Genomic DNA, 17,912 nt, shown 5'->3' with positions numbered 1-17,912 from the left:
CTTGTTGAGTCAATATGTTATGTTGATTAATTATCTATATCATGTTATTCTTTAGCAATGACATCACGATGTATAAACTGCACGTCATGAGTCAATACATATGTTTTATACGCCACTAATGAGAGAGCGAGGTATTTGCTTTTTATCGGCCCCGGAGTTGCAATGGTCAATTCGTATCATTAAAGCAGGTGCACAACTGAACAACATATGGGTCAATGGGCGTCGAAGTAGCACCTCAGATTTTTACCTGAGATACAAAGTACAAAAAATCAACACCCTAGATAAAGATCCAGCTATGAAGTTTAGGAATGAAGTATGCAATTACTACAGAGTTTTTAGTGCAAAATATGTCTTCCATATCAATGTATTTATATTATGCGATGCATTCGCCGATGTATCATAAATTTACCAATTGTAGTATACAAGATGATATACTACATTTTACAGCGGATATGTTTTCCTAGTAGATAAATATGGACGTCAGTCACTCTCGGTATCAATCTACTGACATATCCGAAATTGTGTGGCTTCAGGCAGAGATTTCTCACAAAAAAGTCAACCATTCCTCGAAAAACGTAAATATCCCTTTCCCACCATCCCCCTTCTCCCCCCCCACCCCTTAAAAAAAACAAAAAAAAAAAAAAAAAAAACAAAACAAAAAAAAAACAAGAAAAAAACTGGATACGTTTCTTGATTTTGCTGAATTTCCCAGTTTTTGGGATCATAATATTTTACACAATTGTTGTTTCTCATGATACGATAAACATACTATACAAAATATAATCGAAGGAAATATTCAACTGAACTCTGAAGTCAAATGAAATGTTACTAGGTGGCAGTATACAGTCGACAATTTTGGTGTTAGACGGCGTTTTATACGTCTGTCACCCAAATTTTATTCATATCCACTGTTTACTTCCATCGTGTAGCAGTTCATTGTTTAAATGAACACGTGTTCCTGAAGACATACATCAAGAACAAACATATTGTTTTTTTCACTAAGCAGGTACATAGTATGTTTTCTGTGATTATCTTACTGGATGTCCAAGATAGGAATCTTTTTTATTTCAAAAAACGATATTGTGATACCTTAAACACTTATTTCAAAACAGTTTTCATGCTGTTCGGCTTGCAAAAAATTAGCATATCTTAGTTGCGAAAAATTAACATTAAACCGAGAATTCCGACAACTAAATGTTTACGAGTATTTACAACGTTCGTACTTCGCAATCATACACAAACATATTAAAAATCATAAGTTTACCCCACACACCAAGCCATCTTGATTTCTTAAGAGTTCTGGTGCTTTCCCTTACAGCATTACCCTTCTTATAATGTTCCATTCGAATGAATAACATTTAATATAAAAAAATGTCATAACATGTTTCACTTTTGTTATTTGGGACTAGATTTTAATATGCATTGTATAGTAATTTAGTTTAAATGGCGCTTTCCTGTTAAGCTAAAATCCTTTAATCGACATCCGCCAGACATCCGCAGTTTTAAGCCCTTGATGCGAGATCCTCGGGAAAATTATTTGAAACGCCTGGTTGTAAAATTACGCAGTACTCGTGTGCATCAGCAGAGTTACACATTACCTATAAACCATTGGGTTTGTCATAACAAAATATAATAAAATGTCATACTTTTGGGAAAATAAGTTGTTGAAAATATCTGCGTTTCTCTTGATTTTTTTTTTATCTTTTTTAAAGTATTGTACAGATATATTGTCATATCGTTACGAAACTAAAGACTAGAATGGTGATTTTAGAGAAATGGCAATAAATTTATTAATCTTTTAAATAATTAATGAGTTTTTATTCGTGAAGATGAAGCATCATGCATTTAGGGGATTTTAACACTTTGATTTCTCCGATACGAACTCTGGGGTTTAAAACTTGCATTTAGCATAGGTGTCCCTTGGTAAGTCATCAAAAATGTCTTCTCTTTGTCACAATAATGATACAAAAGTTTAAATTTCGAATATTTCATTCTGCAGTATTTACATTATGCGTTGCATTTGCTTATATGTCGTACTACACCCTTTATAGTGTATGAGGTTGTATCCTTCAATTTAAAGTGATGAGGACAGTGTTTAAATACAGCTTATAATGTCTCCAATGTAAACAAACATGGCCGCCAGTAACAATAATTAAACAGAGCTAGCATACAAACAATCTGATTTTATTTTAAATTTAAAAAATCCTTTTAAGTCAAAATTATGAAAGAAAATCTAATAGTCCAATTTGTTACACGCGGCATGGAATTTCGTCACCACTTGTCCACAAATTCTTTTAAATTTCACAAAAATGAAACACATTCCATTTGTCGGTCACCCAAATTGTATTCATGTCGACTGTATACTGTCATTTGGTAACAGTTCAAAGCTTAAATATTTGAAAATAAAATAAGGCACTTTTTTCATAAAATTTATATAGTTTAATATAATTTATATAACTTCTTATAAAAATACACATATTAGAAAAATATACAAACAAGTTCTTTTTTTCATAGTTTAGCGATCAAATGGAAAGCAAGAACTGATAAACGTTTATAAAAACACTTTATATATATATATATCATTACACTACGAAGTAAATGACTCTACATGTATATGAGATATACAAGCTGATATATACAGAAATATGTCAGCGTTTATAAAACGAAAAATGTGTACACTTGCCTGTCTTTTGATACCTCTATAACGAGTATTTCCGACATAAAATCTGGTGATTCGGTAATCTCACATATAGTATCTTAAATATTATACGGTATCCAATAGGCAAAGTTGACATATTTTGCATAGAAACTGTTAACACATAAAAAAACATTATTATGCTTCAAATCATTTTCAGTATCGAGATATCTGATTTATCCTACTCAGAGTGGAGTCAGCGTTCCTTCAGAGCTTTCCACATCAGAGTTTTCTCCCTTTGTACCCTCTCCAATACCGATCGATTCTCCATAGCTCTTCTTGACAGGTAGGCGAGTGTGTCCTCAACAGATCCATACGGTATGGACTTGTAAACTGGCATCTTTAACTCACCTGTGTGAAATCATAAATTTAGACAATCAAAATTATTTTAAAACGATTCTCTTTTCATCATTTACTAAAAAATAAGATATTTTGTATTTGTTTTGGAACATTTTCTTCAGGTCGGCAATGTTAATACAAGATATGTTCTTATAAAAAGTAGAAGATTAGAGTGTGACGTTTCCATGACTACACGATCACCCTCATCAGACACATGACCAGTGTGGAGAGTACAAAGTTTACGAGAAGGTACCGAATCGACCAACTTTTTCGGTTGTACTACGTGTATAATCCTATGTACACTACGGTCACAGTTTTAAGTCAACACAAGTGAGTGCAACAGGTAACGATGATGCACTAGATGTGAGTTCTGTCCGATGCACTCGCGTTACTGTTACTGGAACGTTGAGATGCCTGTGACGGATGCAATGTGGGCGGGTCTAGTGATTGGGATGCCTGGGAAGATGACTTCGATGAAGGAGCATGATGGATGGGGCTGCTGAGTTTGGGCACTGATATCACTGAGTCGATCTACACCAGTGTGCGATGTTACAAGCGTTTTGGGCGACTCAGATGTCGACTTGACGAAAATCTAGCCGTCCAATGTCAAGTGCGAGTGTATACACTTGCCTTTCCATAACTCACTTAGCCTGTTGACAATACTCTGTCGGTACTGAGTGAGGCTTCTAGTTATGAATGTTCTGTTCGGGTTGTTTTTCAGGTTCGACTTAGCCTGGTATACTTTCTGTCGGTCAGTATACCTCAGGAGACGGACATGAACGGTTACTTTGTTGTTCCGAACTTTATCGAGGGTATGGCTTCTGGACAAGTCTCCTTCTGACAAAGAAACCCAAATCTCCCGACATATATACAGAACAGCCCGGTTGGTATCGAACTCCCGAATATGACCTGATGATGGAACATTGTGGAGCCTGAGAACTGTGCGCCTCGAGTACTGCTGCTGATCATCACAATCAACTAACAGTTTGTCAACAGTTTCAGTCAAATACCTAATTTGAGAGCCCTGTTTATTGATAGCATCCTGTAGGGGATCAACGCCTCTTCTACTCTACTGTTCACAGCTGAGGTAAGGACAGAACTATCCGAGAGGGCCAGAGCGACAGCACTATCAATAGCTGGCTTCATGGAGTTGAGTAACAGGTTCGAAACCATTGTTACAAGGGTAGAAGCCAGGGTTTCATCGAATTTGTTAAGAAATTCAGATGAAAACATGATGAATGTAGCTGCATCAGAAGACATATCAGCTGGGTAGAAGGTGTGATAAGGGACGTTGGAGGAATCTTTTGTTTTCCGTATTTAACTCATCGGTAGGGGTGAGTGGACTGCTCATCGTTTTTCTTTTGTGAAATAAAGAGTCTTGGGTTGACCTAAACGGATTAATGAGGACCATAGCTTCTTCGGAGGTTTTAGCAGAAATTGAGGTAGAGGTTTTCGGGCACGTACCTGAGTGAGAGTCCATTATACCGGTTTTACAGGCAATGTGTTGCAGGCTAAATATAGAATCCAGGTACAAGTAACAACTGGTCACAGCAAAACAAGTATTTAAGCCACAACGCACAGAAGTACTCCAGTTAAATTATGGGTCTTAGTCTTCCTTCGTCACTTATACATCGTTGATATCAACACTCTCAAAGAAGTACGTCCTAGAATATAGGTAATTACAAAAAAATATTTCACCACACGAGAGCCACTGCTCACCTTCGCTTGACACTTACGTGACCTCAATCCCAGTAAGTAAAGTCATGTTCCAAAATGAGAACAAGTATACCAACGACTATTTAAAATGTCCAACTTCGTATTATACAATAAAGAGAATATGATCAGGTTTGATCATTGTGATGAATGTTTTATCTATCTCAATTTCTTTAAACCCATGTCGCAGTTTGCATATCTTAATCCGATATTTTACACGAGAGTGATATTTGGATCAAGCCCCTGCATATCAAATCAAGAGCAAAATCTAAACACCAGTGATTTGGGATATTGATATCGTTCCGCGTATCAAGCAGCTTGGTGCAATGCTGTCCGTATTGGTTTCGTTGAAAAGCACGCTGTAAGCGGTTGATAAAGAAGAGTCTGTCGTGCCCTTGATTCACAGTTGTGGTGGGTATATACGATGTACTTAGTAAATATATTTCCTGTTACATAAAGGCGGAACATTATCAGTATATCTGAAAGGGAAATCGAAAGTTTGGCACGGTTATTTATTTTCATCCGTTTCTTTGAACATTTGTCACTTAGATATAGACACCACAGAAAAGTCGATTCAATGGAAACATTCTGACTCTCTCCGGAATAGAACCTAACCCATACAGCAACTGTCAGAATCAGTGTGTTTTGGGATAAAAAGAAATGCTGGTAGTTTCATCAGTAGTACTTACTATGAATACCAAATGAAGCAGTGAGAAAAGTTACCAATCAAAGAAAAGTAGAGAGGAAGCTTTAGTAGACACGCATTGCTTCTTCAGGATAAAGCTACTGTTCAAATTGCAGTTGATGTTAGACGCAAAATTGTTTAAACGCATGTACTCTTTTACTGTCAAGATCAGTTCCAGTGAACACCACTTTCATAAATGTAAAAAACAACTTTTCATCTTTTTATGATTAAGAATGAATGAATGAATGAATGAATGAATGCTGCTGCTACTGATGATGATGATAATAATGAAGGCTGCAAAAAAACATGTCTTAAGGGCCACATCGAAGACACCTGTCTTGACGCTCTAAATAGCTCAAAGGAGTATGGAAGTAAGTGTATTAAAGCGATTAGGAACTGAAACAATAGTGTAATACTCAGTCTGCTGAAGTAAATTATATCTCACTCAATGAATTGTTTGAACTCCCGTTCTACAATGCTATGATAATTTATCTTACTTAGCGTGAAGGTTACGTGCTCACACATCCCATACAGTTGACCAAAGAAAAGCGATCCACACAGCGGGTTGATCCCCAAGTCCATAATCCTGAAACAATTGAACGGCTTGCGAAGTGAAACCTAAATACAAAAACTACAATTCTACATCTATATAAAATACAGTCGAATAACGTTATCTCGAACTCTTACAACGAGAAGACCAATTTTAATTATGAATATTTCTTCTGTACCAGCAAAACTTTCACCAAACACTCTATCTTACTTAAATCGAATACTCAGATAACCCGAAGTTTACCAACGGTCCCTCCTACGTCGAAAAATCGAAATAACGAAATTCGACTTTAATAATAATAATAAATTGATATTTCTAGCTCGATATCAATACCATAAAGGCTAAAATAGAATCGTCTGAAACATACGTGTTTTTGCTACAGTTTAGGTAAATAATTCCTAAACTCATCAGTCAAGTATACATTACGCTTTTCAGATTTCAAAACAAAATTTGATAGAAGTATGTAAGGGCAAAGGTAGCCAAATCGAAGAAAGTCAATTAATGCGTTACATTTCTAATTAGGTAAGAATCAAGCATTGTATTATCATTACGATGTCACAATGGAAAAAAATACTAGCAAGATTCCAGATATTCCTTTGTTCTATAAATGTTGAATCTTTTTGTTTCCTATTCAGTTACAAAATCAAAAAGGCACAGCTAGAAACCAAGAGCAATCTGTACATAATTAAGGAAATGACAACATTTAAAGGGTTTAGGCCGCGATTAGGGTTCTGTTATATGGTTGTCCACATAGCAATGCCATTGATACAGCGCAGTTAAAAAATGCACCAATACCTATATCTAGGTAGTCTAAAAAAACTCGTGACGAATGAGTGAGAAATTTCATGCGATGATTTGTTGCGTGAAAAAGATACATATAAAGTGTTACTTCGACTTCTCATGTGAACAGTAATGCAGAAGGCAGACACTTCTCATATAATCTCGCTTTTTTGTGATTCCCTTGAAATATCATACTTCACCTAACTGCGACGTATTTCTCTATACAAACCAGATCAAATACTGTTTATCTAAATTACAGGATCGTGAGAATCGACATTTAATTACCTTTACGTCAGACACGGAATCATAAGATTTCAGTAACAGAGATATCTTAACAATGGCACGTGTACACAGTTCCACACAATGTCACGGTACATTTGTGCGTGTGTAAAAATATTGTAACATACACAAGATAATTATGGGAGGATCAAAGAAATAATTAAATGTATAACTTCCGGTGACAATTAAGCGGTAAAATCAACTAAATGACTTGAAGGATTCTAATAGTTGAATTTCTTGCACTTTTTTAACACGAATGTTTATCACGTGCTTTGATAGGCGGAACGAAAATGTTATAATATTACACTAGCATTCTTTATTTTCCATATGTATAAACTTTCATAGAACAATACAGAAATGTTATTACATGATTAACAGTTATGGAATTTTCTCCTAGGCCGGGTGAACAGATTGATTTTAAGTGGCTATTACCTTAGATTTCAACATCGGGAAATGGAGAATTCGGCTTATGAATAATAAAATATATCTATAATAGCGATACATGCGCCTTTAACGTCAAATTTTGTTGTTTTTGTACATATTTTCGGCATCGGGACTTTGTTTTTCCTAGCTATTGTTCATATACCTGTTCACGGTCGGTTTATTACGAAGAAAGCCGAGTGGGTCACATGGCTTGTCACTTGACGAAGTCATTTACTTCCGCCGTAAAGAAAATCAAAGTACTGAGAGGCTAAACGTATTGAAAAATGTTCACAAATAACCGCTAAGATATATTACTTTCCCCATACTCCTACACTTTGGAATGCAAAAATTCCTTAAATAAGAGAACCAGAGGCTATTTTTCTTAATTTTAAGCGATTTTATATCTTCTTTAATTCTTATTTCAAATTTGACGACAATAATGTGAATAAATAAAAATAGGTAAAAAAAAAGAAAAATAAAATACACACAACCATATATTTATCGCTAACAAGCCAAATGACAAATAGCTCTATGATGAAGTTGACTAAATAAAACCTTTGAAATACCCAAGATGTTGCAATTACTATCCTATCAATATGAGGATTTAAACAAATCGAAAGGACTTTATACCTACTTCTTTATTTTGAATGTATTGCAAAGTAATAGTCCTTACTTATTATAATCATATTTGTAGTTGAAGAAAGTAGATAAGGTATACACAGCATTTCAGATAGATAAAAGTGTAAGTAATTACATTAAATGTATTTACATGCCTATCTTCCTTGAAGTATCATGGTTAGACATTTCTTCCAGTAATTACGTCTATAAAGGCATGGTTCTATGAGATTAAACCAGACTTCAATATATATACAAAATTTACAATATTTTCACTATAGCTACTATTATGTCTGATCTCCAATGCATTAGATAATGTCACCATGACACGCTAAATGAATAAATATGTTATGGAAATATTTCGTTCTAGTTAATTGATAATTATAAACATGAATATTTTGTTTTTTTATACGCGCTTTGTTTAAAGGAGTATTTTCATTTCAAGGAACTTTGATACACATTAACAAACATTGAGAAATCAGCACAATCAACCTTCATCAAATAAAACTAAAAGACAAAAAATATAGGTTATAACAAAGTCAACATCATGATCAGTACAGTATTAAAAATATATCATTCATAAATCATGAGCACCAAATGTACCTTGCCTACGAAGCGCAAACTTTTTATCTTCAAAAACTTGAAAAAGTGTCATGGCGGTGGATGTGAAAATCCTGAAAACGTGTCATATCGGCGAGTGTGCGCGTAGGACGAACAGTCCAATTTTGTGACGTCTAATGAGGTAAAGTGAAGTTATATATTAAGACGATCTTGCCACAACGACAAGGATTAAAGCAAAACTGATGTTCTGTTTGTAAGTTTTGTTTGTTTATAAGTGCTTTTAGTTGGTAATTCAAACAAAACCCCCAGACTAGCTTCTTATCATGGCGCCAACTCGCACGGACAGTGTTCTGTACGCTTACGTCATGTCGAGAATTCCGTAAAATATATTGTTCAAAATTTATCAATAATTTAACCACACTGTGCTTCTTTTTTTAAATATATAGTAATTGTATTGTTATTAAAAAAATAAACTAATTTTGGATGCTTTTAAAATAGCGATTTGAAAAATCGCGGCATTATTTACGCTATGCGTACTGAGTACGTTTAGCCTAAAAAGGATTACGAGGAAAGTGTAAACAAATGCACGTCTTATGTATGACACTTGCTTTTGTGCCTTTCTGCTCATTCTTGTTTGCAGTAAATAATTCTGTATCGTTATATTATATATTTTTTAACAATCAATCTTAGTAATTCGTTTTGTTTTGGCTCCTCGTCGCCTTTTCGTATTTGCGTCCGCCATATTACTTCTTTCTAGGCTTATACGCATGCGCAGCATCAGGGTTACGAGCGGTAATGTATGAATTAGATCAAGACCGCACTGTTTACATTATTTATTTTTTAGATATCAATAAAAAATGGTTGCAGTGACTTTTAATTCAAGTAATGAACAGAAAGTCTCAGTTTTGTAACATACTATTGGAAAATAGAACGTTTTATATCGTTTTCTCGTAGAGTTTTTTTAACATTATAGTCGCTTTAAATATTTATATGTACGGTAGATACTGTGTAGAATCAAGGTAAGCTGTTACACATGGCAAGTAAGAGGAGCCCGAACACATTCGGTTTTTTATTTTGTTATCATAACACGTTCATAAAAGAGACAAACAACATTTTAAACTTGTAGTTAAGTAAAGACACGATCGCCTACTGCAAACTGTAATTTGTATTCAGTTTCTCTGTTGTCTGTCTGGAGGAGTTCATGTAGAGAAATCGGTCGCATAAAATATAACTTCTTTTTTCACCGCTGCACTTATTATGATGACATTTTACTTCCCTTTGGTCTTGAAAAGTATTACTTCAATCGTTACTGATTAGATATTGTCAAAAAGTTACAAAAGTTCCTTATTTTCCTAAAGATTTCTGATTTCGAAGTATTGATAAGTGTGCGGAATGCCGCGATACAACGATGTACACTAAAATGGACCAGTCATGGTATTTATGAAAGTTGCCATCACTAAATTAACTGCAGTCCTTCGAGAAGTTATTCTAGACATATAGGCTATGAATTGTCTCGGACAAGTTTGTAGCTGTATATAGTCCTGTCCTGTTGTTGCCTACCTTTCAGAATAAATCGATAAATGAAAAACGCCTTCTTTTTCGCTATCTTACATAATCATGGAAGTTATATATATAAAAAAATACACGCACACTTTACCTTCATTAGAAACCGTATATGATGATGGTTGTCAGCTAATAGTCTTTACTAAGGTATTCAGCAAATATTAGTATGGCGATTGTCTTAGGTTAATATAATCACCTTCTCACGGCTTTCGACACAGTAGCCTCGTTATGGGTAGCGATAATGGCGGATGATTTTCTCGGATCCCTGGCGATGTTGTCAAGCATGACGTTCATGGATCGATGGTATGTGTCTGACGTAGCCTGATGTGAGGGGTTTGTGGGGTCGGAATACCCTACCTCCCGGGCTAGACGTCTCTCCTTGTCGATATACGCACCACGTACAAGTTTTGTTCCGAAACCGACCCCGTGACTGTGTATATAGGACAGGTCTGTTTTCATGTAATCATCCATTCCCTGGTGATGGAGACAATGATTTATACAGAAATTTAGATATAAATAATCTTACTTTTTGATTAAACGAGGAAATCAAATCATCTTAACGTAGTTTTATTTGTTTATCTATACGTTATTTTTTAACTGATCGGTGTTTGTTTTTCGTCTGTGTCGTGGTCTTACCATTACGTTTAACGAATATGGTGACTAGTGATGTTTACGAATCTCGTAACCAGTGGAGTTCTAATTTATTTAAATCCACGAGCTAGTCCCAACATTTCTAGTAAGTGCGCAATATATCAGTACAATGCATCCGTGATAAGTTATAGCGTTTTGAATTTGTCCCTGTCAGTTAGGAGAGAGGATAATGTGTATGTTTAAGTCTGTTACATATACACGCAGATTAAGTATGACAAATCTTTATTATAATTATCATTATTTGTGTTTGTTTGTGTGTAAAATTTGACGATTAATTAAAATATACTAACCTTGAGATAGTTTTGATAAGTGTAATATACAAGCGTCCTTCGTCCGTTACAGACTAACATCATGGCCAAGGATAAAAGATTAAGAGCAGGATTCAAGTAAGTGTATTCTGCGTCCACCATCACAATGACACCTTTATCAATAGCAGCCTTTGTTTAGAAGGAAAGAAAATGCATCATTTATAAACCTTAAATTTAAAAACTCCACTCAGAATTTCTTACAACTCTTATCAGATATGGACCTTCTCTGAGGTCAATATAGTGTTATATCAACGTTTTAGAAAAATACTGACCACGTTCGAGGTCACTGTATAACATTTCAACCCGGTCGATATGACACCATGCATATTGACCACAACTAAAGGTCCTTAATTTCATGTTACCTTTGTTCATATTTACCAATGCTTTTATGACTACCTCTGGAATAAACGCATCATAAATAGTCTTATCTTAAAATCAGTCAAATATATGATAATTTACAACGTGTTTAATTCCTTAACATAGTACGAAAAAGTTCAGACATTAGAATTGAACTTTCACAACATATCTTCTGTCTGATACCATGGTACCCATATGGTTCAACTGTTACAAATGGTATACTTAGATATCGAAACATTGAGAAAGAACATACACTGACGCTTGTCAGCTACCGATTCTATTGACCTCACTGCGATAGTCAATCTAAAAATTAAACTTTTATCACTGTATTTTAAATCACCATTTGCTTTGAATGGTAGTATTTTCTTGATTAAGAATAATTGGGTTTTTTTCTTGATAGATAAACAAATTACACACGGTGTAACAAAATACCTTGCAGAGTTTTTGAAGTCGTGACAAGCCCCTGGATAATTCAGCTTTCTCAATTTCTGACAGAAAATCCATGGATATCTAAAACGAAAAAAAAACGTAATAATAAAATAAATAAATTTCAAACCAAATGGATGGTTATAATCGATTCATTGTGTTTGCAATTAGCCGTGTTATTATTTATTAATTTTTTATGGAAAAAGCAAATTCAAGTTATTTTACAAGACTTCTTGAATTTTTGCCAAGAATCAGCCATGGCTACTGGCCATACATATGTACTGTTTTGTTTCTACAGACGGAATAAACCGGAATAGTGTTATTTCTATTTTACCTCATCTCCGTTCAAGATCCCATTGGCTACATTCTCAACCACGTGACCTGTTTGAGATGGATGTGGAACATGCGTAGATATCGTTTCCTATGTAATGAAGGTTTCTACGTTTTACAAGTAAATATGGAAGAGAGGAATTACAAGATTTTTACATATCATTTATTGGATACATATTTCAATATGTAAGCAGATTTACTGGCCCAGAATTAGGCGAATGCAGTACATCTTAATAATTTTTTTTACGCCTCGTTTTGAATTATTGACATACTTTGCTGACAGGCTTATCTGTACTTTACACACAACTCAAAATATAACTGTTGTATATTCATTTAAAACCGCAAATCACACATATTTTGGAATAAAAATCATTGAAGTGAAAAGAAATACAAACAGCAAGACATGTGTATCATAGGTATCGTTTTAAAGGTACTGAAAACAGGTCGATATAAAGAGTGCTTTGGGAAAAAACATTTGCATATATTATAAACTTCATTATCAATATTGGTGTTGATTTTGAGGAACCGTATAGGTTTTACTATTTCCCAAATCACACGTGAACGATAAAGCAGCTTGTAGTATTAACTTAACCCTATATCTAATATTTTGTGTGTTAGGTACCACACAGTCTTAACTATATCCTCGATCCATTTTACAGGGTGTTAGGTACCATAAAGCCTTAACTATATCCTCAATCCATTTTACAGGGTGTTAGGTAACATACAGCCTTAACTATATCCTCAATCTATTTTACAGTGTTTAAGGTACCATACAGCCTTAACTATATCCTCATTCCATTTTACATGGTGTAAGGTACCATACAGCCTTAACTATATCCTCAATCCATTTTACAGGGTGTAAGGTACCATAAAGCCTTAAATATATCTTCAATCCATTCTAAAGGGTCTAAGGTACCATACAGCCTTAACTATATCCTCAAACCATTTTACAGGGTGTAAGGTACCATACAGCCTTAACTATATCTTCAATCGAATTCTAAAGGGTCTAAGGTACCATACAGCCTTAACTATATCCTCAATCCATTCTAAAGGGTCTAAGGTACCATACAGCCTTAACTATATCCTCAATCCATTCTAAAGGGTCTAAGGTACCATACAGCCTTAACTATATCCTCAATCCATTTTACAGGGTGTAAGGTACCATACAGCCTTAACTATATCCTCAATCCATTTTACAGGATGTAAGGTACCATACAGCTTTAACTACATCCTCAATCTATTTTACAGGGTGTAAGGTACCATACAGCCTTAACTATATCCTCAATCTATTTTACAGTGTGTAAGGTACCAAATAACCTAAACTACATCCTCAATCTATTTTACAGGGTGTTAGGTACCATACAGCCTTAACTATATCCTCAATTCATTGTGAAGTCTGTAAAGTGCCATATAGTCTTTACTATATCATCAATCAATTTTACAGTGTGTAAGGTACCATACAGCCTTAACTATATTTTCAAACCATTTTACAGTGTGTAAGGTACTATATTTTACTGTATGTAAGGTACTACGTAGCCTTAATTACATGCTTCATCACGTGTGCAGTATATAGGGTTACCTTCACTTAATCAAGTGCAAAGTAAGGTACCTGGCATATAGCCTTAACTAGGACTTAAGGCTTGTGTGAAGCGTATAAGGTACGATATAGCCTTAATTTCATCTTTAACTCTTAGATCTCGTGTGTAATGTGTAAGAGAACTCGAAACCGTAAGTAATCTAATGGAGCGCGTGTTAGAGAATAGGTCACGAGGATATACTGCACCAAGGACAGCAAACGTATAAAAATGGTCACTTTTATATATATATACAGTTATGTAGACTAGGTAAGGAAAGGTATTCACATTTACACCATCAAAAATCTAAAACATATTAATTTGAACATGGTAACACAACTGATTAAGAAAAATCCGAAGACTCACAGTGCATATAACAACACTTTAAAATGGTTACAACAACATCAACCCCTAAAAAGAAGTTGATGAAAAAGGAATTAGTATGTTTAACATTTTTTGCTAGGTAACTGTGATCAGCGTTTAAAAAAAGATTCTTCAATTAAGTTTGGACATGAACCGAGAAACCAGAAAGTTCCGAACAATCAATAAACAGATGTTGCAACGTCTCTTTCTCTGAATTGCAAACAAGGCATGTGTCATTGTTGACTTTGCCAATTTTCTTTAACTCGTCCACAGTAAATATTGTGTTATGTACAACTCGATAATGAGCATCAATAATATCACAAGGCAAACATGGCATATACATAATAGAAAACACACGTAGAAGATAAACATCTTGAAAACTCTCTGACCAATAATCCTTAGATTTTGGACTTTTAAAACAATAGCGAATGAAGCATGCATATGTATCCCGGGTAGTCCATAAATAGAGCTGTACAGTGGTTCCTTTACCATCTTATAAGCTCATCTCATATGCTTATAAGTACTGTCTGGTCTGGACTCTTTTCTCCTATTAACGTGTACATAAGTTAAAATGGCTTTCTTATAATCTGCTGGAATACAGCTCATACTAATATTAAAATTGGATAGAACTGTGTCTACGGAGATGTTGGGATCATATTCCTTTACAACATCAGCTACAACATTAGGAGTAAGGAATTTAGATACAACTTCATGTGTTAAATGTTTGACTATAGCTATCCCAGTCTTAGCAAAAGAATGGATACAAATAGGTTTGCCATTCTTCACAAGTTTTGGATTGAAAACCAATGGTTGTTCATACAGGAAACATGTATCCATATTGCTATAATACACCTCATTTACTGTCTGGAAGGCATACCAAGCCTTCAACATTTCCCGATAAACAATTGGTATCTGTCTAACCAGCTATACCATCCCGACATCCCCAATAACAACTGTTTGAAAGTTGAATTAGGGTGAAATATTTGAATTACAGACCCGAATATGTGATAAATGTGGTACATGTTTTCTTTCATATAAGCAGAGTGGTCTTGTTTAAAACTATGGAGAGCTTGATTCAAACACAAATGCCATTATCTGTCAACAACAACTTGATAATTCTTTCCTTGTAGTTTTGGATTTCATTTCCTGAAATGAATATTGGATTTGAAAATATAACTGCAATACCAAGAGACAATTTTGTGCTAGGATTGCAATGCGATGCAGTTTGCTCATAAATGCATATCACATTCATTGTAATGATAACAAATGTATCACAGTGAAACCCAATCCCCTTTTAAAGCATCCGCTCATTGTCATTGGAAATGTATTTGTTAAAAAAGTTGCTCACTTACACAAAGTTTAGCTGGGAGTAGAGCTGTCATTTTCACCTGCATCATAGGATGGGGGTCGTTGAGACCGGAAACGACGCGCAAGCAGTCAAGTATATCATTTAAATTCCGATCGTACTTTCTGTCAGCTTCTCTGTTTGACAAATGAAATGTCATTGATAAATACGACCAATACCATATATGTAAAAGTGGTAAATACTAACGAGAGTATATCGCTCGCCTAGAGAGAAGGGTTGAGCTTGAGCTAGTAAGCCAGGGGTTATGTTCGAATCCTATTGGAGGCATTGAACTAAATAATGACCACTGTTATAGTGGCGCCATTGTAAGAATTCGGGAATAATACTTAACATTGTCCCAAAGACAAACCTGTAACCCATGGAAATTTGAAGACGAGTATGTAACCCTTGTAAATACTAGTCGCAATATAGCGCTCGACCTTCTCTTTACCTCGATTGGTTGAACGTCAGATTAGTATGCCAGCGGTTCGGGGTTCGAATCCTAGCAGAGATATAAACAATAATAATAGAAATAAATAACGACCTTTGTTACCTATAGATGGGTAGTCAATGACAACAAACAAAGGAAAGACAACTCTGTATGAAAAAAGTTTTAGATGTCAGAATATTTTTTTCGTTAAGGCGTCTCGGTTAATTTTTACCTCGGGCCCTGATCATGATACTTTTAATACGTTTTCTTTGTGTTAACATATAAGAGCTTTTTAACTCGTACATGACGTCATCCGTGGTATCTTCTTCCATAGATACCGCCACCAGAGGGCCTATCCCGGTATCACGTAATCGTGCTACTGTCTTTTGGAGAGATTCCGGACTGTCTCCGCCCACAAACTGACCATAGACTGTCCCCTTCGCTACCCTGTCGAACAGTCGACCACCAAGTACTTTCCGGATAGTGTTCATCACCTGAAAACGATTACTTATTTCGTTCAGACTTAGATAAATTTCAGGAGGGTTTAATGAAATAAGATTCAGAGAAAAAAAACTGAATAAATGACAACACAGAACATTACAAATGTACAAAGATCGGGTTAAGCGTTTTTTTCCTAAGCCAAAACAAGCATATAATTTCGTATTCTCAATACTAGTTCTGTGTATAAAGGGATCGTGCGCATACTTCTTGTTATTAAGCTTTACCCTTCAGAAGCAAATCGAGCTATCAAGAGGACAGCGATTTCGTACTAGAAATTGGAGTTTGAGATCCAGCCAGGGTGCGATTAAAGATGGACTTCCTTCAAACACAAACAAGAAAATACTAATATGTCAAGATAATTATTATCCAAACCAGGATTGAATAAAACCGGGGCAAAATATGAACAAAAACAACTTGCACACACCCTACTGAAAAAACAAGGAGAATAAGACCCGGTGTTCCGGAAGAATAAGCGTCTTCTACTTCATCGGAATACCCTTGGTATGTAAATCTCAGTCAATCTAAGTAAGTAATTTCATTTTGTTCCAATGAGTACAAAGTATACAACAACTAACAAGCGTCAGATGTGTCAAGTTTCATATCGCACAAACACATAAGATATTTCTCAATGATTTAAACAAACTGTAACTTACCGTGAGGCTATTGTCGACCATTTTGTTGTTGGCACAAAGTTTGAGAATAACGATGGAACGAGCTAACTCCCATTTCGACATTGACCGGAAGGCTTTTTTGTAGTCATCGAAATAGATATCTTCTGAAAACTTTGTACGTTCTGCATTTCCCGAAAAACTTGCAGATGCCGAAAATTCCGAGCCGATTTTCTCCGAGTTATGATAGCGTCTGGTAAATGTAAGCACAAACGCCGGGTTAGAAAGTCTTCTGAATTGAGGAAGAAACAGAGCCGCCATTATGGATTTGGTCTGTTTTGTGATAGATATTACACATCTTCTGTATCCCGAACCATCGACGTCATTTCTCTGTATCCCAAATATGTTTGTAACAGAAGCGAACAATATGATAAGTTAAATCGTGCGTGTGAATGACCTAGATTGTAAGAGAACCGATAAACTCCTCTGAGGTCTTCACACGTTTTACCTTACTGAATAAATACTAGGCCAGCTTGATATACATTATATACATACAGTGATGTATCTATTTACATGTAGTGGCCTCATTTAAAAGCTACGCGATGAGATTTTTTTATTTATCCATGTGATTACCCATTGGAACACGAATTCCATTAGAAGTGTCAGATGTCTAACTTACGAAATATACCTTCATCGTCATTTCGATAATCTGACCTTTTGTAAGTCTGCGTATCGTATTTATCCAGATAAAGGTAAGTTTTTTGTGAGACTGTGTTACAAAGTGTTTAAATGGTATTCTTAATAACAGGTTGGGCT

General features: G+C 35.1%; 1 protein-coding gene across 1 annotated transcript; it reads right to left on the bottom strand.

Annotated features, from left to right (window-relative positions):
• Positions 1-2,891: 2,891 nt before the first annotated feature.
• LOC132550941 (hydroxyproline dehydrogenase-like) lies at positions 2,892-17,417 on the bottom strand. The gene is made up of 9 exons (XM_060215043.1): positions 17,142-17,417; positions 16,291-16,481; positions 15,565-15,694; positions 12,280-12,366; positions 11,952-12,029; positions 11,145-11,291; positions 10,400-10,677; positions 5,930-6,018; positions 2,892-3,046 (listed from the first exon to the last, which is right to left on the bottom strand). The coding sequence occupies exons 1-9, from the start codon at positions 17,415-17,417 to the stop codon at positions 2,892-2,894; spliced, it is 1,431 nt and encodes a 476-aa protein (XP_060071026.1).
• Between the last annotated feature and the right edge of the window lie 495 nt (positions 17,418-17,912).

The sequence above is a fragment of the Ylistrum balloti genome, unplaced genomic scaffold, assembly GCF_031769215.1.
Source record: "Ylistrum balloti isolate Yb309-2 unplaced genomic scaffold, AGI_CSIRO_Ybal_v1 Utg370158, whole genome shotgun sequence".
Taxonomy (NCBI): Eukaryota; Metazoa; Mollusca; class Bivalvia; order Pectinida; family Pectinidae; genus Ylistrum; species Ylistrum balloti.
This window is presented reverse-complemented; position numbering and strand designations above follow the sequence as displayed.

What these genes read in the sequence shown, in the direction of transcription:
- LOC132550941 (XM_060215043.1), bottom strand. Translation starts at nt 17,417, where the DNA reads ATGGCGGCTCTGTTTCTTCCTCAATTCAGAAGACTTTCTAACCCGGCG. An exon ending in GATACCACGGATGACGTCAT is followed by an intron (nt 15,695 to 16,290) that starts GTACGAGTTAAA and finishes TTTGTCAAACAG; the next exon opens with AGAAGCTGACAGAAAGTACG. An exon ending in TACTCCCAGCTAAACTTTGT is followed by an intron (nt 12,367 to 15,564) that starts GTAAGTGAGCAA and finishes TTCATTACATAG; the next exon opens with GAAACGATATCTACGCATGT.